Source organism: Opisthocomus hoazin, chromosome 5, assembly GCF_030867145.1.
Source record: "Opisthocomus hoazin isolate bOpiHoa1 chromosome 5, bOpiHoa1.hap1, whole genome shotgun sequence".
Lineage (NCBI taxonomy): Eukaryota > Metazoa > Chordata > Aves > Opisthocomiformes > Opisthocomidae > Opisthocomus > Opisthocomus hoazin.
In genome coordinates this window covers 33,758,864-33,783,012 of record NC_134418.1, presented here as the reverse complement: position 1 = coordinate 33,783,012, position 24,149 = coordinate 33,758,864, and the positions used below count along the sequence as shown (strand labels likewise).

Here is a 24,149-nt window from a genome sequence, read left to right as displayed (position 1 = left end):
TAGGAGGCAGCACTTAAAACTCATGCAATAAAAATCTACTTATATGTATAAAATCCTTGGCAAAAAGCATTAAACCCTTTGGAGAAATAAATGAGTAAAATAGTCTCTATAAAATATAAACAAACAATAAGATATGTGTAAGCAGTAAATGCTAGAAGGATATGAATGATTTTCTAGGTATTCAAAGACTCTTATGCTCCAATAAAATATAAAGTGTATAATAGATGAAATATGTCCATTCCGTAAGAAGAGTCAGAATAATTTAAAAAAAAAAAAATTCTAGTGGCAATGTTTTAGCATTCAAAGGCTGTCAGCATTTTTCGTCTTGTAGAGATCTGTTTTGTGTCCAAACTCTGGATTTTTTTTCTTGCACTTATGTTCAGAGATTTTTAGCCGGGATTAAAGGGAGTGAGAGAAAAAAAGAAAAATACAAAATAAGTTTATGCTCCGTAGAGTTTCACAAATACTTCAGCAAGCTTCCATTTTTATAGTGGTTTCAAGTATGACTTTTCTAACATGAAGTATAATCACAGGCATCTTTCAATTGCTGCGTGGTTATTACTGGAAGAGGCATCTGGAAAATGTCTTGCATTAGCTGTGGTTTTTGGCAGAGGCTATAAGCGAGCATGGTCAGTGTAATTAAACTGACAAGTGCTTGAGATCCTGTAGTTGTTTGCTGTATGTACTTTCCTTCAATAAATATTAGTATTTCTTCTGAGTCTCCTACTCTAGCTGGTGACCTAACAACATTTAAACATTAGTATAGCATGTAACATGGCAGCACTGGGGGGACAGCGTTTAGGACAAACTATTAGGAGCCTTCTTAACACCTATTTGTCTGAGAGACCATCTGCAATAGATGAGCAGCAATAGATTTCTTTGGGAAAAGCTCAGTCTGACAGAGAAGACAAAATACCCAACTCCAGCAGATTTCTCTTAGTGAGCAGTAAAAACCCTTTGCCAGAGAAAATCAGCCGGGAGCCCTGAACTTCCAGTGCTTTCAAAACTTTGTAGGTTTTTGGTGTGAATCCTTAATCTCTTTCTGATAAATGTCAGAATACCGCCTGTGAACTTGGAAGCAGAGCCCCTCAGGGTATCTGGGGGGTTGAGCCAGCCGCGCTGCAGATCTGGGGTGAATGCGGAACAATGAACGGTCTCTTGATCAGGTGATCGCTAACAAGAGCGAACGTTGAGCAGCGGCTTTCTAGCTGACTTTATTTGGTTTCAAGTTTGTGTTGCGTTTTATAACTTTGTGTACCTGTTCATCTAGACACCTCTTTATGTTGTAAACCATGGTGAGACTGGACCAATCCGATGCAACCGGTGCAAAGCTTATATGTGTCCCTTCATGCAGTTTATTGAAGGTGGAAGGAGATACCAGTGTGGATTTTGCAACTGTGTAAATGATGGTAAGTTGTTTTTCTCTGGTCCGTGATTCATACAAATTCCGTAAAACTAAAAAGAAACTATATCACTAAAATGATTTTCTGGACTTGCTGACTTGGTGAGAAAATAGTTTAGTGAGATGCAGTGACTAGACCTATTTGCTAAATAAAAAAAAGTACTACACAAGAAAGTAGAAACATTTGTTCAGTACAGTTTAAAAAAATAAATGTATGAAAAATGATGCTGACTCGTGAAGTCCTGTCTGATACGATCAAACTTTATTTAAAAATATTATGTCAACATAGGATATAAAGCCTCTTCCATTGCTAACTGAAAGCAACTTTTGTGTGGAAAAAAATAATTTCTTTGAGAAATCTAAATGTCCAGAAAAACCTAAATATTTAGAACCATGTTAGCCTAGTTCTGTCCATGACTGTGGATGCAGTGGTTAAATAACCTATTAATCTTGCTGTGACAAGTGTTGGTTTTCACAGAAGATACCATGCCATATTTGTTCAAGTGTGCTGCATGTGACTCATAACTGTTCTTGTGCTCTTGGCTAAATCCCAAATCTTTGCCAGAACTAGCCTTTCTAGACATTTGTATCAAGTTGGATTTCCTCAGATGGATCACAGCGGTATAGTGCTTTCCCTAATACAGTAATCTTTTCAACTCTGAAATGTGAACCTTGACAGACTGCTTCCAGCTTCTTTTCTGCCTGACACTCAAATGTTTGTGCAAGCGTAGCAGATAACAAATTTCATGGTTTGTTAGCAATTTGAACTCTCATAAAGAGAAATTTAAATGCATCGTGAACATTTTAAGAGATTTAAATTGCAGTGTCATTTTTAAGTTATCCATTGTATTACTACAGTGTCTTTTATCCAAGTCAGAAAGCACTTAAAAAAAAAAAACAAATACCCTTAATGAGAACTAAAATTGGCCAACAAGCTATGTGCATATTCCCCCCGCTCACACTCACATACACTTTTTACAGGCAAAAATGTGAAAAATAAGCATCCTAAATATATATTGATTGAGGAAAGAGGAGCTTAAATCCGGAGATGACTCTTCCCCAGTGTGACTCTAACTGTTAGACCAGCTGTGTATAAATTGTTGGTGGCAAACCCACTTGATTTCTTAGTGTTTTGGAGTTCTGCACCTTTTAGCTGTAGCTGCAGAAGGTTCCCAGTGTAATGTACCCAATGCACTTTGCTGCCCAGTAGGCCAGGGCTGTCAGCCTTGTAGAGCCATTGCCAGTGGAGTGGTATGTTTGGATAAAGCAGTACAGGCTTTAGGAAAAGTGCTGGTTTAACTGCTGTCCCTGTGCAGAGCTCTGGCTCGGTGATTTGAATTAGCTGAGAGCAGACTGTGTCTACTAACAAAGCAGTCACTCTTCAGTCTGCATCCTGAGGGTGGCAGGCTGCGGCCTGTGGAAGTGGCCTGGGTCGCCTGCTCAAGCCTAACAGTGTAGAGGTGGGAGCATATGGACATTTATAGGGGAATATGCCCTGTCCTCTAAATACAGAAGGAGCTAACATTACTAGAACGTTGTGGGGGTTTTTCAACCCAGTGTCGGGGTAGGGGAAAAATTACCACCTGAAGAAGTGTTTAAACTCTTCCCTTGATCAGTAACAGAGGAGCCTACATTAGTACATTGTATCTGTTGAAAGAAATTGTTGGGTTGTTCCCCTCCTCCGCAAAGTATAAATGTTTTTTTCCTGTTCTTGTGTTGGCTTTTAGTCCCTCCGTTCTTCTTTCAACATCTGGACCACACTGGCCGACGGGTTGACCACTATGAAAGGCCTGAGCTATCTCTGGGATCTTATGAATATGTTGCTACCTTGGATTATTGCCGAGTGAGTATTTCCAGTATGTAAACTAATTTAAAATTTTATGTCAAAACAAACAAAGTCCTTTAAATATCTACAGTAGAATAAATGCACTTGTAAGCTGAATATCAGAGTCTAGGAACATTCTAGAAAATGTAGATAGATGCAGAGAGTTCAAGCTTATAATATTATGTTTTGTTCTGTTGTGCTGCAGAGTATGAGACTAGCAAGTAAGAATAAGAAATAGCACAGCAAAGTCATGGATCACCAGTCTTTAACTGGGGTGTTTGTGCTGGCTAGCATGTTGCACTGTTTAGAGGATACAACTGAAATTCTGATGCACTGTTGGATTTTAGTGTGTGTCTTCTGTGGATTTGGAAGACAGACACATGCCTAAATTGCCTTCCCAGTATTGAAAACCTTAGCAAATTTGACCTTGTAATCTTTTCCTGGCAAGAGTAGTTTTAGTATCATGGCCAGTAAGTTACAATGGAATGAGTTCTCTCTCCTAATATTAACTCACTGAAGAACTCAATCCAAAGCCCACTCAAGTCACTCTAAGTATTTGTAGTTGCTTTTGTTAGAGAACTGTATTTGATACTTTTCAAAGCATAAATTACTTATACTTTCCAGCATTTTACAAAACTGCAAGTGTGACTTCATCTGTCCCCAGTATGGACGCATTTTTCTTGTCTTGCTGAAATCAGGCAGAATTTGCTTCCTGTCAGTGGAATTGAGGTCATGATAAGGTTAGGAAAGGCAACTGAATCCTACAAAATCTTGAAGCAGATGCAAGTAACTTCCTCAGACCATCAAATTATTGCTGGTATGAAGAAAATGAACTGGTTTAATTCTGTTTTCTTCACTAGGGTACTGCTCCAAAATCCAGTGAAATCCCTGAGACGACCTGTATAGATGTTATTGAAATCTGGATTAAGTCCTAGAACAAGAGAGACTTGTAGTGAGGCATTACAGAAATACAGTGCAGGATCCTCAGTGTACATCCAGTGTAGCTCTGTCAAATTTGGTTAATCTTTGCTAATTTCTGGCAGCTAAACTTCTGAAAACTCATGTGTGCTGAATGGCTCTGTGCCATTTTCACAGTTCTTTTTCTCTGCTCCAGAGTGTAACCCTATGTGATGCAGTCGTCATCACAAGGCATCTTTCAGTGCAGTGGCTTTTGCACTAAAGCTTAAATGAGGGAATTTCCTTGATAAGCCATCCAGTACGGTCTGTCTGCTTGTTGCAAAGACCCGTGTATAGACTTACTAGAATGTTACAGAAAAGAAATCTCATGCAAAATTAAAACTTATGCTGGAAATGCTAAGTCATTTTATACAGAAGTTAACATTATTTTATAATTTCATTTTTCATTTTGCTCCAAGTTGCAAAGGTTTAGTTCTTTCATAAATCCAGTTTGAGACTAGAACTGAAAAGTCATTTCCTTTTGTGCTTATCAAATAACAAGGATGAACAGCACAAAAAATGTTAACAAATAACAGCTGGTTTGCATTATTGCACTCCTACAAAGCGGATGTGGCAAGAGCACAAGTCCTCATTTCTGCTGTATATTTGTCAGAAATTACACAGGGATCCTTTACAAATGGTGATGCGATATGAGAGTTTAGAAGTAGTGTTTGATACAGTTTTTGACACTAGAATCTATTACAGTAAACAGAACAGCTTTTAAAAATGCTGCTTGGTTTTAGTTCGTAGGAATCAATCCTGATTTACATGATTCAAATGAAGTGATATCAAGGGTATAAAGTTTAGTTTGAAGTGTGCCAGGGACTATGGATAAGTCATAATTCAAGGATTAGATTATTTTTTTTCTTAAGTGGAGTTTTCTGAGGTTTAGTTGAACAAGTATAATTTGGTTAAGTGGTCAGAACTCTGTATATGAAGGCAGTGAAACAGTATAATGGAAAAGCTGTCCTGGATTTGACACTAAGTAATGACCACTGCTCATCTTAATGGGAGTTAGGGAAAGTGATTGTAGGGAGTACGATGATCACTGTAGCTATGTTCGCTTTGTATGATCGTCTTCCTGGGTACTTTTCTAAGCATTACATTGCTTTATTTGGAAACAATAACCGTTCATCTTAATTCTCCTTACTTACAGAAACTTGTGTCAGTAGTGCGTGTCATGATTTGTAGGCCGCTTACATTATGAGAGGAATTCCCAAAGGAACCCGTACCAGCCCAAGTCATTGCTGTGTATGCAGCAGTTCCGTACACTGGATGTTCCGCTCTCATGCTTTGATTATCTTACAGAAAGTCATCTTATTCCTGAAAGTACGGTTCAGCTGTCCAGAACGCATTGGAGCATGAGACAGCAAGACAGACAGACAGGATGCAGATGCTCACCGCTTAGTACTGCTAAGAACTGAGATATTTTCATTCTGGTTCAGTACCTAAGTTGTATTTTTTGTTTCCAGATTGGTTAGAAATAACAGTTGTTAGAGGCAAATGCAAACAAAAACTGAATTTAAGCATTCACATTAACAAAATGGTATTGCATATTGATATAGGGAATGCAAAAACAGTATGGGTACAGAAAAAAGCCAAAAGGCAAATTTGTTTAAACACTTGAATTCCAGCAGCAAATGTTTGTGTTTCATCATATCTAATAAACTGTTACCTGTTACATATTTTATTCCATTACGATGCTATTTTCCAGTAATAATGTTTTATTCCAGGGGTGGACTTTACCCAGTACCTGTCAGCTGTCTGCAACAGTTACTGTTTATCATCCATAGCATTTTTCAAACAACTGAATGCTGTATTTAGATTGCCTTATGGTAACACCTGTAAATTTTTCAACATTAACAGCACTGTCTAATTTTCCCTGTGAACGGTCATTTTTCTTGTAGAACAACAAGCCTCCAAAGCCACCTGCTTATATCTTCATGATTGATGTATCGTACAGAAACATAAACAGTGGCCTCGTTAAACTCATATGTGATGAACTGAAGACTCTGCTAGATAAACTCCCAAGGTAAAGAAACACAAATGTGCTTTGCTTATCTCGCTACACTGTAGTTTTCGTGCAGCTTTGCGTGTTGAGAGGTAAAAAAAAGCTACAGAAAATGTCAAAATTTACAGTATGGGCATTTTTGGGGCGATAGTGACCAAATGATAATTTTAACACTGCTGGCAGTTCTTAAACTTTTGATGTCTGGGCTTACTCTATGAATGGAAAGAATCTGTCATACTCATTGCACATGTAGCTTGCGTTCTTTTCCTTTCTTGTAGTGAACTCTAGTGGTATTATCTGTTAAGTCCCAGCTTGTAGTTTTGATTTTACTTGCTGTAGTTCTGTTTACTGCAATGTTGCTTTTCTCATTAAATTAAACAGGGAAATACCAAAACCAGACTATTCGGGAATGGCAAGTCTCTCTAAAGCCATAGTGTTGATGGCTTGTATCTTTAGCTCTTACTGTTAATTAGCAAAACTTCTAACACTTCTTGCTGTGCTGAGAGACTTTTCTGTCCTGGTGTGTATCTGAGAAGAGAACAAATCTTGCAGGCGACAAACATTTTATTAAATAGAGCACATTTGCTTTGTGAGCATTAAGCACGTAGTAGCAGTATTACTACTGATCAATATTAATGACAGTATATTATTTTATTGTAGTTTAGTATAGTTTTAAGTATAGTATATTAGTATAGTTCTCATTAAAAGTCTAAATAATGCAGACATACAGAGTTAAATGAGAGCAGTGAAAGACTGAGAAATGAAGTAGACAAGACGTTTCTCAGTGAAGGTATATAAAAGCATTGAAGAACATGTAGAAAGAAAATGCGTTCCAAATAACAGTACCTGCAGAGGGAGAACAGACTTAAGAAATGGAGAGAACAAAGTGAGGAAGAGTGGGAGATGAGATCCTTGAGGTAATCTGGGATATGTTAAAAATCTTTTATTGTATGTCCTTCTGGGATCTCTGTGCATGAAAGAAATTCCAGTCCAGGATGGGGGGTTAGTTTGTCAGATGCCCATGTAAGGCCATCTCTCAAGTACTTTGTCGATGAAGATTACACTGGAGACACAAGCATTTGATATTATCCTGAACATATCTCAGAGCTTTCCATCAGGATTGGCCATGACTCTGCAGATAATAAAAGGCATGAGTGTAGTAACAAAAAGCAGTTGGCAGTTTAGAAACACCTGGGCTCGAATAAGGAAAGTTGAGGAAAAATGAAAGCAAGTGTATCGGCATCACAAAAAGACACATTAATTCTTCTCCTCACCAGCACTCTGCAGAGATCTGCTAAGTAATTTGTTTGCAGGGCCAAAGTTTTCATGTCCACTGAAAAAAAGCAATTAAAAAAAATATAAATGGGCAGGCCCTTCAGTTTCTTCAAAGACTTGTCTGTTGTCTTTAAACAATACTAACTTAAAAAAATCCCTAAGGCATTCCACCAAAATTTGTGGTGAAACTTATTTTGGTGCTGAGACGCAAAGGTCACTGCATGTTCATTTTCTGTTGCTGGACAAAGACACCTGCAAAAATGCTCTGCTGTTACCACGTGAGGTGAAAGCCCTGTGCTGGGAATTCACCCTGTGCTCCTGTCTCTAAGAGGGAAGACTTGGGGTAGCAAAGCAATCTGTGTCACAAAAGGGCTGTCGGTGTAAAGGCCTGGGCCAGGTAAGCCTGTGAAAGTGGCTGTGAAGTGAGACGTTAGAGGTAGCAAAGAAAGGATTGAGGTGGGTGTCTCAAGACCTGGTGTCAAGAACTCGGTGTTTTTGTAGACTTGCAGCATGGCAGAAAACACGTTATTTGCTTGCTTGAAATTTTAGAGTCACTGCTACTAATGGCAGAGTGGGCTACTGCTTGTAGGAAGTTACCTCTACAAAAACAGGGGCTGAGCAGCAGTTTGCTAGCTTTGGTTGGCCTGGGATCTTACGTGCAATAATGAGGAAATTCTGCAATGTGTTTTCTGTCTGATACAGAGCTATGGAGGATCTAACACTTTTGCTGCTTAAAAGTAGTCTTGCTGAAGCAGAAGTTTCACCCACCAAAGTCACCAGACGTTATTCAAGCCTAGCTGCTATTCTTACTAGGCATCAATCGTTAGTGTCACTGAATTACAATGTGTTCTAAATAAAGCTAATTTTCTGATCGTATCTTATGACTAATCATCCTGTTCTCTTTTCCATGTTTTGAGGACAACATGGCTTGTTCTTTATCTTAGGGACTTTTGACTGCTTGGCTAGGATGCACAGCTGATAGGGTTGATGTAAATACGCATGTTTAAAAAAGCAAATAATACAGCAGTTGAATTTATCAGGCTTTTTTAATTTGACCAAAGGCAAAGATTGAGGCCTTTACATCTGCTTGGTGGTTGTTTGCTTTGTTGCTCCCAGGACAGATAATGATCTGAAAGCAGCCTTGCATTTCAAAGGAATGCTTTTATTGCAAGGTCGGAATTTCAGAATTATAACCAGTTGGGTTTGGTTTTCTTACAGAGAAGAGCAAGAAGAATCCTCAGCGATTCAAGTTGGTTTTGTCACTTATAACAAGGTCCTCCACTTCTTTAATGTAAAAAGCAGCTTAGCTCAGCCTCAGATGATGGTGGTCTCAGATGTTGGAGAAGTTTTTGTTCCTTTGCTGGATGGTTTCCTTGTGAACTTTCAGGAATCACGATCTGTGGTTATCAAGTAAAGTATAATTATTACATATGTGAATAAGATCTGAACGTTTATGATATACATTATGCCTTTTAGTCAGTTGTGTTATTGGGTTTTGAGGGGTACATATATTTATTGAAATACTTTAGAAACCAGCAGAGGTGTCTAGTGTTATATTTCTACCCCTGAGGAAGGAAAAAGTGGTATCACCAACCCCCCAGTGCTGAATTTGAAAGCATATTTAGGCCAGGTGTAAACCATGCATCTTCTGCTGTGCTGCTTTAAAAATGGGGGGGTGGGGGGGTGTTGCAGCAGCTGTGTGCCATGTTGCACGTTTTTCCTCTTGTGATGTGTATGATGCACGCCTGGATATGATCTAAGGACTCTTAAGTCCTTACAGCACACTAGAACTCCGTAATTTTTAGCTATTTTTTATTTATTGCATGTTCCTTTGTGTTACCAGCTTTGAAATAAGGCATCTCATAGAATTTAAAAAAATCATATTTTGTTTTATTCTCTTTGGAATCCTAAGAATTTGACCAATCAAAACTCATTTTTTTTAAATCTAAATTTGCACGGAAAACATCTTCTGTGTGAAGACTTGGTATATTACAAGGTATGTTGGGGATTATCCCGAATACGCCAGCGGGGTGAGACACTGCTCCTTTCATCTTTCGTAGCTTGTTGGACCAGATTCCAGAGATGTTTGCAGACACCAACGAGAGTGAGACCATCTTTGCTCCTGTTATCGAGGCTGGCATGGAGGCACTAAAGGTTAGAATGTTCCTCTCTAATGAGAATAAAACTTGATAAGCTGCAGAAATTCGGTTTGCTAAAAGCCAGTCCCAAGTCCTCCTATGAATTACACTGGGAAATTAGAAAAAAAGTCACTGATTGTTTCCAGCACGAATGTTCTGTTATTCTAACAGCACTTTTGAACTGCTTTAGTCAAAATGAGAACCCTGGCAAGCAATAACGTCTGTTTCCAGGTTTTGCTTATTGAGGGAAACCAATCCCTAGAGTCTATTCTACGTAGAACGGATGTTTAGGAGAAGATGAGGAGCAGGAGTCCGTTTCTCATTCAGCATTTGAGGGAAATAAAAAAGTGTTTAGTTACTGCAACAGAACTAGTAGATACTCTGGAAGATACCCAATCCCTGCACGTGTGAAGGGCAGGAAAAGAGTCAGTCTAATATTGGATTTTGCCCAGCCTATTCTGCTTCTGCCAACTTCTTGTGCAAAATGATATATTTATGACTGAATTGGGTAGGGGGTTTCTGCTTAACTGACAAGTTCTCACAGCTTGAATACAGCTGAAAATGAATCCACAGGTCAAGATGCATCCCCAGCTGCTTTCTGTACGTCTGGGACATCCCCTAAAGTGGTGACATTTCCATGGAGCCCTGCCAGTTAAAAGAATGCCACCATGGTTCACCACAAGATTTGTAGGGGCAGAAAACAGCCAGTGGTGTTTTAAAATAGTTGATTTATCTGCGAGCTGTGTATAAGTAAAGCATGAACTTTGAGTAGATGCATTTGTTGAACTAAAAATAGACAACATTTCTCAGATCTGTTTATTAAATATTTGATTAATACCTGTTTTCTTGTTATTTATTCATACTGCCAAAAGGTGTGTGTGCAAAACATGTTTGGTTACTGCTTCCGTCAGAATGCTTTTCACAAATACTCGACTTCTACAAAACAAACTGAAGGGCCATAATTGTAAATTTCCTTTGATGTTGGCTATAAAAGAAAGCAGCTCTTGATGAAGCTTTTTATTTAGCTCAGTCTTTTAAAGTTGTAATTTGTAAGGATTTTCACTGTGAATTATTAACATGCATATACCTGTGCTCAAGAAAACAATTCTTGTCTAAAAAAGACTAAAATGGATTGTGTTCCTATTTGAGATTAATTTTAATACACTTCTAGAAATAATATATATACACATTTTAGAAAATTTGTCAAAAGCAATGTCAGTAACTCCTGATGCTTATCATGACAAATGGGTATTTGGTATGTCTTTCAGTCTTCAGCAGAATGCTGCTTAAAAGGAATTGAAGAAATTGGCTTTTGTGATTAAAGGTATCTGTGCTTGAAATATTAAGGGTGAAATTTCAGGTCTGTTAAAAGTAAGATACTGTCTTCAACTGCAAGTCTGCCATAGCAAAGAGATTTCTAGTTTTCCCAGAAGAATGACATAGCTTTTTTTGAAATGTTGGGTATCTTTATCTTCTGAACATCTTAAGACCTGGAGGAGAACGTACCAGAGCCAATTTGTGGTCTGGAGTCGTGGGTATTGCAGTTTTAACCTGGATGTGCGGTTAAGTCTGTAGCAGGAAAAGGACAAATCCCTCTTTCCTCCTTCCTTCCCTTTGCCTTCACCCAACTTCTTCAATACCTGATGACATCAGAATTGCTAATCGGTTTTCATTTCACTTTGCTGTAACTTTTGGATGGCCCTGAGGTGGTCAGGCAGCTGGACTAGATGATCGTTGTAGATCCCTTCCAGCTGAAATAGTCTGTTCCATTCTGTTCATTCCCATTAGCTGTCTTAGTAGTAACAGTAGGTGATAAACTGCATTTTCTAAATTTTGGTGGAAAAGCTTGTTAGTAGTACAAAGATGCCTGCAGTTCTGCTCCTGTTGTAACTGTCATCTTTAGAATTCAGGGTTTTCTGTTAGTAGTTTGTCATCTCAGTAAATACCATGTTCTCATTAGACTTCTAAATAAGAAGAGACAACTTGAATAAAACTGGCAGTTACTTCATTTCTTAGCGACAAAAGGAAATGTTCATCACAAGTTTTGGCACTCCTGCATTTTAGTGTAGATTTGAATGGGGAATATAGCACAGGACTGCAATCATCGCTCATCTATAAAAATGTAGTGAACACTGGTGTGCCTGAACTGAAAGTAGTAATTTTTTCTGTTAAATGACATTTTTTTTTCCATTTTATCTAATCTAGTATTTGTACTTTGATACTTGCTTGTTGCATAATGCTTGTATCCAATTAGAAAGTCTCCAAGAGAGGTACTCCTAGTTTGCCCATCGAGATTTTAGATTCCTGTGTAGAAATTACTGTAACAATGCATCAGCCAAGATTTCTGTGTGCTAGACCAAGTTACTTACTGACATAAATTTGTTCCGGGACTTACTTCCATCAAGTTTTGAGTCTCTAAATTAGTTCTTCAGCTCTGAGGAACTGCAGAAAGTTTACACTGTTCTCTGAGAGATCACAGTGTGTGAAAATTAGGCTTGTTTATCTTGGTAGTAATAAGTATGCCAATATGGTGTCTCTGAAACAGGCTGCAGAACGTGCTGGAAAATTGTTTATCTTCCATTCTTCATTGCCAACTGCGGAAGCACCAGGGAAGCTGAGAAACAGAGATGACAAAAAACTACTCAATACAGATAAAGAAAAGGTATTTTCTACTCTGAGTTAACAAGGGACTGCTATTACGCTGAATTTCTCTAATAGAGCCTTGCTCTTTTTTCATTTTTTCTCTTTTACAAAGATGCATTGTTTAAATATGTAATATTCCCATTCTCGCTGTGCCCTGATTATGTAGGTATACGGATAGTTCCATAGAGCAGCCCTTCCCATCAAAAACAGAAACCCCCCAGCAGCAAATAACTCCACCCGCGGAGAGCCTTTGCTCCCTGCCTGTTCAGTGATGCAGCTCTCTACGAACATGTGCGGAGCTGGTTCCCTGCATACCGGTGTACGGGCAGGGCCAACGTGTTGTTAATCGAGTCCATGCCTCATTCAAAACTTCCACGTCAGCTTTCTTCAAGTGGGCATTTGGATTGTGGTTGGCTACCGACGGTATGTAATGTTATGACACTTGTATTTTTTAATTCTGTGCAGACGCTCTTCCAGCCCCAGGTGAATTCTTACGAGGCCTTAGCCAGGGATTGTGTGGCTAGTGGCTGCTGTGTGAATTTGTTCCTCTTCCCAAATCAGTATGTGGACGTAGCATCCATGGGTCTTGTCACCATGTACACTGGAGGAACATTGTACAAGTACAGCAATTTCCAGGTAAGCGATGCAGGTTTCCTGCCTTTCAGACAGTAACACCTGGGGATTGGTTGTTTTTCTCTTCAACGTGCGCGTCTACTTTAACATAAAAGCAGAGTGACTCTAGAAAACTTACTTACAAACTTCAGGGCATAAAATTCAAACTTAGAAATGACAGATCAGGCTCAAATATATGTCTTGAAACAATAATGAGCTGATTGGTATCTTAAAATTACAGCCCTGCTTAGATATGGTGGCATCTGAGCAGCGAAGTCATTTACTCCTGTATATACAGATAAAATGCTTATGATGAAGACACACACTCCCCCCAGAAAAGAAGCTGTAACAATACTTGTTTGTTTAAAATTTCATGAGAATCTCTCTGGGGAGTAGGGGACTTTCTCTGTGTCGGGAGCTGCCCTGCAAAAGCATTTTTTGCAAAGTCAGCAAGGCTCCTCGGTAATTCTTGAGGCTGTGCCATAACGTTCTAGCTCGGCTGCGAGGCGGAGCGCAAGAAGGGGTGTTACTGGGGTTGATTTGATTGAATGGAAACTCTGGTTGTCCGTGCCTAGTGATGAGCTGGTGGGCACAGCATATGCATGTTTCTGTTAACAAGAAAAAAAGCAGTCAACGTTGTTTATCTCTGTTTAAAGGAAACAAGAGATGTTAAATGTGAAAAGAACAGGTTTCATGTCAGAGGGGGGGTCCCAGGGAGGGGGGAGGGTTGGCTTTCTGCTCTGTTGCTGCCTCCCGGTGGTGAACTGCCGCATTTGCTTTTGCTCTGCGCTCCCAGCTCGCTGCTGACAGCCCGCAGTTCCTGCGTGACCTCCGGAAGGATGTGGAAAAGCAGACCGGCTTTGATGCAATCATGAGGGTTCGGACAAGTACAGGTAATGGTACCCGCTGAGAATGAAAATAAACACGAATACATATGACAGTACACAATTTAAAATAATATGCTGCTGTACAGATCACTTGTAAAATCAGGCTAACTGTTTTACCTTCATTATGCACCTCTTGAAAACTGGATAGGCCGATGAAATGCATGAAGATGTCCTTCCTGTATATGCCTCCATAACTATTAATTTTCAGGTACGAGTAAGGCTTCTGATCATTATGCACGCATCTTAGATTGCAAGCAAGTTGTGTAAAGAAGTGTTGCTGCTGGACACTTACACGTTCCTTCTTCTTCATACTTCAAATGACATTACCGTGTCTACTTTCCAAGCATTCATTCTTACCTCAAATGCAAGTGTTTGAGAATCACACAGAGTAGCCAAGCCAACAGCACAAAGGTTCTGGGTGGTCTCAGGGCGACAGCGCAGCTTCACGGCCCATCAGCTTTTCCCTCTCGCCCAACTGTCAAAAAGTGCCATCGGCAAGGACAGTTCCTGGGGCCCCCTGAGGCTGCAAATCCCCAAGGGAAAACGGTTCCTATAAGCAAAATTGACCATGAAAAGAGAGTCACAAAATAATGTCAAACTTATTTGTCATTTTTAAATAAAAGGATATGTTTGTTTTGTTCTAATCTGGCTGTAGGCTTTAGGGCTACGGACTTCTTTGGTGCCATTTACATGAACAACACCACGGATGTTGAGATGGCAGCAGTTGACTGCGACAAGGCAGTGACAGTGGAGTTCAAACATGACGACAAACTGAATGAAGACAGTGGAGCCTTAATTCAGGTAAAAAAAAAACTTCTTTACATGTAACGTCACGAAATCGTGACCAACAACTTCTGCAGCTGTAACAGGAAATGTGGTGTAGGACTGATGGGAGCAAGGCACAGCGTGCGCAGATTCTGCTGACATAACACCACTAATATAATAAGGTTTTAATAAACTAGCCAAAGATTGCATCTTACCTCAACAGCACAAATGTGTGTTTGGGAGGCAGTGAGGCATGGAGGAGGCATGGCCCTCACGACCATTAGTGTGTTCAACTACTGCTATACTGCACGTTCTACTTGGGGTACCAGAGTGCTTTTGAAACACTCACTGAGACCTCATTAGCTATTATTTTTTTCCATTTTTACTAAATAAGTGTATTTGGAGTACAAGCTTCATTACTACTTGTATGGAAACCGTTACTGCTGTGGCATTCCTTGTGACCTCTCTGCTCAAGAGCAGTTCTCTATTGCTAAACATGACGTCCAACCCTGCGGGCTGCTCAGGACCCACCAGCAATGGGACCTGTGCAATGAAAGTTCTGGCCTGCAAGCTGCCAGCTGGCTGCCCTGCTCCCTCAGGCTCTGGGGATCGAGCGCTAGCAGTCAGCCCCACAGCACTCGCCTGCCGGCATCATGATGTGCCCTGCGAATTAGGATGGGACTGGTAGCACCTTCTCTCCCAAGCAGAGCGGTTCCAGTCCGAGAGGGGAGGGGAGAGGAGAGCCCTCCACACTCGCCTGCTCAGCTAGGCAAGCTCAGGTCTGATGGGCCACCATAGGGCCATGCGCACAGGAGTTCTGCCCAGTCTGTCAGGAGCTTTGTTCCTACCGTGACCATGCCAGGCTGTTCCAGAGCCAAGTACAGCTTTGCTTCCCGCCTTAGTCCATGACATGGGACTTCAGTAGCAGTTCCTGGAAATGCCACTTAGGCAGTAACTGGTATTTCTCTGCCTAAACTGCCAACAGACTGACTCGTGGTAGACCTTTTGTTAGGAATAGGAGTATCCCACCCATGATCAGATAATGGGAGGTCCTTTTTTACTATCCTAGATGTTCCAGTACTTCTCAGGAAGCTTTTCATCTCTTGTATGGCATCTTTTCAAATACACTTATTTGAACTGTTCAAATATTACACAATTAGGAAGTATGATTTATAATCAGCAGTCTCTTGTTTTCAGATGATATCATCAGTGTCTAGCAAATGATAGTAATAAGCCTTTCAGTCAGTCATTATTTTTTATAATTTTAAGATTCATAACTTTTACAATGTCTAATATACTTCCATAAATAATACAGGTTCGTTGGTCCTATAGATGACAGAAGCACTGAGGCAGCACTGCAGGGCTAGGCTGTCTTCAGAAGTAGTTCTGTGCCTTCTACACACAAAGGAGGTGGCTCTTGAATAACAGAAGCTTTTTGTTTTAAAATAAAAATAAAAGCTAATTTGCTCCTGTGTTGCAGTGTGCTGTGCTTTACACATCAATAAGCGGGCAAAGACGACTTCGCATACACAATATAGGTTTAAACTGTAGCTCCCAGTTAGCTGATGTCTACAAGACTTGTGAGACCGATGCACTTATCAACTTCTTTGCGAAGTCAGGTAAAGTTGTAACAGACCAATTTTGTTTCCTTTTTTTATTTTGGGATGGAAGTTGGCGAGATTACCTAGTGGGAAGTCATGTTTTGTAACTTCCTGCTCCAAGCCTGAGCAACTTTTGAAGTATTATAAAATTGAAAAGACAAATAGATTACATATTTTAGACACTGCCATAGAAGTAATGCTTGTGAAGGTAGCTAGAAACTTGTAATGAACAAAACCGTATAGGCACAGCAGTAGAAGTGGACATCCTATCAGTGTTGGAGGTTTGGTGGGGTTTTTTGGGGGCAAAGATGAGTAAACATCCTCCAGATGCTGTCTGTAAGAGACTAAAAAGCAGCCATAGACCTCAGGTTAGTAAACACTAGAAGCTAGCAGAATATAGATACTTTAAAAGTACGTCCCCATCTTTCGCAAGCTCTTTTATTCTTCTGTATTTGTAGCTTTTAAAGCCCTTCTAAGCCACCCCCTGAAGACCGTCAGAGAGATCCTGGTGACTCAGACAGCCCACATGCTGGCGTGTTACCGGAAGAACTGTGCCAGCCCCTCGGCAGTAAGCCAGGTAAAACCCAGTGGAACTCAGCCCTCCCCCAGGCAGGCTTTGCAGGAGATGAGCGACCACGCCTGCAGCATCAGCACTGCCAGAAAGGAAAATTTTAGGACAGACTTTTCTTTCAGATATAATTAGTGACAGGTGGGATTCAATGGTAGCAATTACAACACACGGAGGCTGTTGTTCCGGAACAAATGGCAGTGCCGTTGAGGGAACTGATGATCATATTCACACAAAGGCGCTTAGACAGCCTTTTCTTCCTGCTGGAATTATGTGCTGACTCACAAAGCTTTCATTTTTTCTTCTTACGCTGTTAAATATTTTAGTATTCTAATTTTTGACAACTAAGACTGTTTTGTCAAGAAATTAAAATAACATTTTATCTTAGTGAACAATCTGAATTTGCATGTAAGTCTCTCAAGTGTCCTGGAGCAATAAATACCTGATGTCTAGATGGGAGCCGAACTCCAGGGGAAGGGGGTGAATCTATGGTGGTTAAGGTCACAGTCTGTTAACTCCTTTATTTACCAAAGGGTAGTAAGAAGCTGTAGGGACCTGATTCCTTACATTCCCCACTACTTGAAAATTCTTCCAACTTAAGACATCTCTATTATTTTCAGCCCATTCTTTTATATATCCAGAACATTTGGGGACGTCTAACTGAACCAGCAGGAAGGTGTTTTCAAATCCTTTCAGCAACTATTTCTGACAAAAAGCTTTCTCTGTTTCAAATACCCAGAGGTGGCTGGACTTAAAATTCAAGTCCTGTAAGCCTTCAAATTTAACTTTTAATTTTCTTGAAACTGTCAAAATATTTCCCTATCTCCTTCAGACTTTGAGGTGCTTCAGAAGATAGCAGGAAGGGTTGGCTTGCTGACACCTTTTTTGAATGACAGCTGGCACTACTGTACATGACCGATGAAGTCAATAGGAAGGCCGAAGGACTCTGACAATGTTGGAGGCTTTGATTTAGATTAGTTCCCCTGATCTCTTTTAAAAAAACTGTATTTTCCAATTCTTTTTTCTTGAATGTAATGTATAGATCAGCATTATTAGCACATCCTAATTAAATGACTTAAAATTAAATGCTGCAATAAAAGCAACAGTTCTTTTAAATTATTGACCCTTATGTCCTGGTGATTCAGCCTGGAGAAAGACTAAGCCTTTTACATACCATGCAATACTTCCAATATTCAAAAGCCTGGGCTGTAACTTGTTTAATGTTAGCGAGGACCAAATAAGTTAGAAACAATACCAGAGACCCTCACTGTGGACCACCATTTCCCTCCTTAAATTTTTCGGAGAAAAAACAGCCACTTTTCCTATGTGATGCCCTTTAGTACCTAAAAATGAGCGTTGGTTACAAGGTAGGTGACAGCATCCCAGATGACAATGACAGTCTACACAGCAAACAGTTTCTGCTGGATTCTTATTAAATGTGTTAACCATTCAGAGCTACCATATCTGGTTTGAAACAGCACATATAAACCAGTGTTTCTAGGTTTTTGTCTCTTTAATCAAAGAAAAAAGCAGTCATTTAAGTGTTTGAGAGCCCAGCACTCACTCCCCAGCACATGGGATGTATCAAATAACAAGGCTTCTCTGTCCCTCAGCTCATTCTTCCGGACGCAATGAAGGTGCTGCCAGTGTACATGAACTGTCTGCTGAAGAGCTGCGTGCTCGTTGGCAGGCCAGAAATTCCAACTGACGAGCGAGCGTACCACCGACAGCTGGTCATGTCCATGGGGGTAGCCAACACACAGTTGTTTTTCTATCCCCAGCTTCTGCCACTTGTGAGTATCTTGTTTGCACATCTTTTCAGTTTCAGTCAGACTGTTTTCGGTATTATGTGATTTTATAATCCTGCAGATGCAGAAAAGATTCTGTCTGCTGAGCACGGGTTCTACTACCATGCTGGATTACATTTGTACTGTGATGTAGTGGCTAGCTGAAGTGAATTGAGGAGGGAAGCTAGAACCTCTAGAGTAATGGAAAACGGGGAAGTAACATTATCAGTCAGTGGCATCAGCATCCTCTAAGAATCTCACTGTACTTTTAACGAGGTTTTTGCCCAGGCTAATGAAAGATGCCAGCTTTACTGAAGGTCAGTGCTAGCATGCGTCTCCCATGGTAGGTTGTCCTTTGCACATGGTGCACTAACTGAAAAAGGTCTGATTTCCAATTCCTCTAATCGGGAAAGGAACCACTAAGATGTACTAAACCTTTCAACAGTTACTTTTCAGTATCTAATTAGAGCTTCAGTCACCTCGAAGGCCCCAAGTCTACAGCTCTTGTGTGTTTCCACCCCACAGCACAGCCTGGATTTGAAGAGTGATGCTGTCCCAGCTGCCGTCCGCTGCTCTGAGGAACGTCTCTCCGAAGGAGGGGCCTTCCTTCTGGCCAATGGTCTGAGTATGTTCCTGTGGCTGGGAGTCAGTGTGCCCCCAGAGCTCATCCAAGGACTTTTCAACGTGCCCTCCTTTGCACACATCAGCACGGAGGCTGTGAGTAGACGGAGACCAGTCTCTTTTCCAGAATTTATGATTTAGTAAGACCAGAGTGCTACTCAGAGAAACACGTCATTCAGCTAAAAGCAGGTGACCAGCAGAAGGTGTTAAGACACCAGAAGTGTCTCAACATACCTAACACTTTGATAAGCTTTTACACCCTGAACACGTACGGGAGGGAAGCTTTCACAACGTTTTAAAACTTTCTTAAACTTTCACTGTTGCAGATACTGAAGTCCTATTGAATGTGTGTTGCTAAAATTGGAACACAACACTTTGCAATAGTTAAAGTTTCTCCTGATGTATTTTCACATGGTGATTATTTTAAACTGCAAAATGGCTTAGATGGATGAGACATTTTTGTGAAGGACATGGCATTTCCCAGTTTAGAATGAAATCCACAGTAACTTGTATGGTAAATATTACAAATATCAGCAGCTGGTCTTGTATGAATTCATAAGAGATGCAACTGGGATGTAACAACCTGCCTTGCTTTCATTCTGATAGACATCACTGCCTGACCTGGACAATCCACTTTCTAAGAAACTGAAGTCAATACTGGAGCTTATCCAGAGCCAAAAGCCCTACACTATGAAGGTAACTTCTCTCTGCCTCAACTCATTCCTTGTACCTGTTCAGAAGAACACTACTGGCTTTAACAAAACTCCTCAGTAGCTGTAAAAGGTTTTACATACCGGGAATTTTCTTGTACATCAGTGAGTTCCAGCATGCGTTGTAGGCACAAGCATCTCAAATGTGCTTAATTCTTAATCAGAACAGATTTTCAGAGGTAGTCAAGTCTAACGGTTACCATGTTGTTCTGCAAACCTTAATTCACGTGCGTCTCTCTCCTGTGTTCATAAATACAGCTATTGCAATGTGGAGATGCATTAGTTTTGGGTCCCATCCCCCCCACCAGCACACAGTACCAGATCCAGGAAAACCATACTGCCATTTAGTATGATTGGATCCTAAAAATATGTATCATCTCTTATCGTTTCAGCTGATGATAGTGAAACAACGGGAGCAGCCAGAGATGCTTTTCCGACAGTTCCTAGTAGAAGACAAGAGTATTTATGGAGGAGCTTCTTATGTGGATTTCTTGTGCTGTGTTCACAAAGAGATCTGCCAGCTGCTCAGCTAAGGGAACTCAAGTATAATTTGTCTGTTTCTTTTTGATTTTGCAAGAGGGACGGTCACTGGTGCCTGAAGGCTGGCCCGCAGCTCCACCATACCCGGGCATTCTGCTGTGCTTTAGTGAACCTTTTCTGTGCTCTTTTTGTGCAGGTTCATTTCACGCCACCTCTCACTATTTAGCTTGCTTAGTAAGCTGTAGAATAGGAAGTTCTGCACTCAGGTATTCATCTTCAGGGAGTCCTGACTCCTCCTCCAAGTGAACTGCCAGATTTCAGACTGTCAACGCTTAAGAGCATATGGTATGCATTTATTCAAATATAATTCAGAAAACTCTTTAATTATTCCTTTTGCTAGTTGTAAGTTGTCTAAGAGCCAGGAAAGATGCTAAGAATCTATACAGAAGAGGAAAAATAATAGAAAACACTGCTTTTTCTAAGTGAGGGCATACAGTTGAATCAGATTTGCAGTAATCATGTAGTTCAACTGAGTACTTCAATATCCTTCATATAAAGCTAATCTCTGAAAAATAATCCCTCTCTTCCTAGAAGGGACAAGCATTACTTTCTACAGAAACCGAGCTCTGGGTAACCTTCCATGCCCGGGGCTATCCAGGATGCAAAAATGCCTCAGTTCATAACTGAACTGGAATAAGTTTAACAGTGATGGACCACAGGAAGAACAGCAATCACACAATTCTTTTGCTATGTTTGGCAGATAATGCCACACAATTATGGTACAAATCTCTAGTCTTAAGGGCAGCCATTAATTTTGCATACCATTTTAGTTATATTTTCAAAATCAAATGTGTTAGGTTTTACTTAGTACATTTGCTAACTGGAATATTCCCAATACAACTTGGATAAACATCTGTCCCTCAAAATTTCAGTGGCAGGTCAACTGTGAGACACTTGACACATTAACCAAAGGTCATTTGTGGTGCTATAAAAAGAAAGCCTCTTGTTTAATTCCGGTTCTATTACAGTGACTTCCTCTCACAGGACTGATTTATTCAACAGTCACTGCTTTGAAAAAGAAGCCTCTGCTAATATCAATATTTAAGGTAGAATCTAGAAAGTCAGACTCTCGGGAAGTGCCGTTTACCTCAAATACTTCATCAGTCTGTTGTATCTTTAGGACCAGTGCCTCTGCAGGTGAGGTTTGAACTTTTCCAAAGTTGAAAAGCTATTGTTACCAAAAAAAAAAAATCAGTGTTTCAAAGGAAGAAAAAACTTTCAAAAGTAAGGATAAGAGTACGGCCTCAAAAAAAAAAGTGCCTTTAAACATGTTAGTGTTGCTACTCAGTGTTAATCATTTTAATATCCAAGATAAGCAGTCAAGATGCACATTTTTTGTTTGACAGCTTATCAAAACACTTGTATCCTTGTGCGTTGACTGAGAGCTCTTAAAATAAGTGGCTATATTACAAAAGAATCCTCGGCCTGAATTCAGCTGCCAAGACAAGCACTTTTTAGCTGAAGACTTTACCCTGTAAAAAGTAGTTGTTGCCATTCCAAATCAGTGTACTTTGCAAAATGACACCAGCAACTCTATGTGTAAAGAAATAAGCAATTATTCAATATAATCATTGTGTGTGTGTATTTATTCTTTCATGTACTAAGGTTTTTATGCTGTCAGCCCCTGCCAGAAGCTATCCAACACCTCTTAAACACCTTTCAACTGCTTTAGGGCAACCTGTTCTACACCTAGAATTCTGGAGCAAAGCGTACACAGCACTGCCCTGTGCCGTGGCAAAGTCTCGGAGAGCAAGGATGTCAGGCAAAGAGGTGCTCTTCAGAATGAAGCTGTAGTAAGACAGAGCTATTTGTACTTGCGTAGCTCCTTCACTGGAGGGCTGGCCTTTCACATGCAGTGGATTCTGCTGACTGTAAGACATCATAATGGCTAAACTAGCAGCGAGATACAGATACACATTGATGCAGCAGCTCTTGCAGCAATCACAACAGTTATCACAGCGACATACTACAAATGCAATTCCTGTCTCCAGCATAAACAGCAGGACTGTGATACTCACTTGAGATTTACAGTACTTAGGCCTGGTTTTGTTTTTTTTTTCCTTTTCAATTGCTGCAATAATTACACTCAAAATTACTTCATGTTTCACCACAGAACTTAACAACTGCTTGCTTTTTCACCCATAAGATGGACCCTGTTATGAAAAGGATCAGTGAGCCTTCCTCCACGTTATTAAGCTGACCTTCATCCTGCACAATTTTTACTATTGACAATAAAGTTGTCACCAACTTTACCAGTTTTGGAAGGAAACATTTTTTCTATTATATACAGAAACAGTAGGTCTCATCTATCGCTTTTGTGATTCCACATATCCTTAAAAAGCCACATTCAAGAAACAAGACTTACAGATGCTTTCAATGTAATGGGCTCCAAGTGTTCATTTATTCTTTTCTAGAGTTCATTCTGGATATTTCTATCCCCTGCCAAGGATTTTAAAACATCCGAGTATTCTAAAATTAATCCCTTGACTTAATGCCATTTAACATCCCTTGTCAGATCAAAATCATTGTTTAGTTTGCAGGCTAAATTCCACTCCACTGAACAAACCATTCAGTATCTGCAGTGAGCTTGTGTCATCTGCATGATCCTGCACTGGGGAAGAACCTCAGAATCCCTGAGAGCGCTGCCCACTGACCTGCACAGCACATCCAGCACTTCAGCCAACTTCTGACAGCCTGCAGCGTCAGAAAGAGGGAAGAATGCTCAAGCTGATGGCTGGATCCACACACAATGACTTAAGAGTTGGCCAATGCCTGAAAGTCCCTTTGAAGCTAAATGCTAAGACATCCCAAGCATCTTGTCAGTGCACCTGTCAAATCTTTCCCTTAATTCATACATGGTGTAAGTTATTCAAAGCACTGTAAGCCTCTTCCAGAATGGACAGACATGACAAGATCTAGAGAGGCCTCCCACATCAGATTGGTGGCATTATGCATTTATTAAAGTTGGAAAGGAAGAAACTTCTTAGGCTTTTTATCTTCAGGGACAGCATCCCCAAATTAAGTCTTCATTTACTTCTGGTAAATGAAACACTCATCAGTTCACTGATTATGAGCGGTAGCCTCCTCCTTCTGTTAAGAGTGTTACAACTGAGAAATCAACTGACAACCGGTAATGACATTAAAAGCTTTTCATCTCTAGACACCACTTTAGATACTGTCCAAATCAACAGTGATTTTAAAAATGAACAGATGTTTTTACTGTATAATTGGGGGTGGGGGATAGTGTGTCACTACAGCAGTTCCTAAGTACCATCTCCTCAACCACAAGCACACGACACCAAGCCTTTGGGTACCCACCCCTGTGCACTACTGTCTCACCTTTACAGGCCCTCTCCCTCTGCTGAAACACCACCTTCAGATGATGACTGTATGCCTCTTTCTTCACAGAGGACATGTAGAAAGGTCTATTTCCTTGTCTGTTAACCTCAATTAAAAAAGGGGCAGTTGAGTTGCTTGTTAACAACACATACATTACACTTCCGTGGTGAAGCTGGCCCATCCAGACAGATCTAATCTAACACTGGAGCAGTATTCTTTTTTTCTTTACGCTACATCAGCTATTTCAGCTTTGAGGGAATGATGAGAAACCTAACTCTGCATGCTTGAGAGGGATTTGTTGTTTTTTTTTTTTATGAGACCATATGCAATTAATTTCCCAAGTCACTGAAGTCTTAAGCAGCACCCCAGCTTCCGCAAAATGATACAGATACACATCTCAACCCGTTACTTTTGAGTTTCCTCTTCAGTGTAGCCTTATTTCCTGTGTTATGAGTAGCCTATGCACCG

At 40.3% G+C, this 24,149-nt stretch overlaps 1 protein-coding gene across 5 annotated transcripts in view; it reads left to right on the top strand.

Annotated features, from left to right (window-relative positions):
• Positions 1 to 21,910, top strand: part of SEC24D (SEC24 homolog D, COPII component) — a 232,051-nt gene extending 210,141 nt beyond the window's left edge. For all 5 annotated transcript variants that reach the window (XM_075420895.1, XM_075420898.1, XM_075420896.1 and 2 more), the window contains 15 exons: positions 1,271 to 1,409; positions 3,130 to 3,245; positions 6,092 to 6,216; positions 8,689 to 8,880; positions 9,531 to 9,624; positions 12,154 to 12,270; positions 12,717 to 12,887; positions 13,660 to 13,756; positions 14,406 to 14,551; positions 15,996 to 16,134; positions 16,575 to 16,693; positions 18,298 to 18,477; positions 18,997 to 19,188; positions 19,699 to 19,788; positions 20,195 to 21,910. In XM_075420895.1, the coding sequence (XP_075277010.1) occupies positions 1,271 to 1,409; positions 3,130 to 3,245; positions 6,092 to 6,216; positions 8,689 to 8,880; positions 9,531 to 9,624; positions 12,154 to 12,270; positions 12,717 to 12,887; positions 13,660 to 13,756; positions 14,406 to 14,551; positions 15,996 to 16,134; positions 16,575 to 16,693; positions 18,298 to 18,477; positions 18,997 to 19,188; positions 19,699 to 19,788; positions 20,195 to 20,335 (2,058 nt within the window). In that variant the 3' untranslated portion in view covers positions 20,336 to 21,910. The remainder of the gene's footprint in view (positions 1 to 1,270; positions 1,410 to 3,129; positions 3,246 to 6,091; positions 6,217 to 8,688; positions 8,881 to 9,530; positions 9,625 to 12,153; positions 12,271 to 12,716; positions 12,888 to 13,659; positions 13,757 to 14,405; positions 14,552 to 15,995; positions 16,135 to 16,574; positions 16,694 to 18,297; positions 18,478 to 18,996; positions 19,189 to 19,698; positions 19,789 to 20,194) is intronic.
• The last annotated feature ends 2,239 nt before the right edge of the window (positions 21,911 to 24,149 follow it).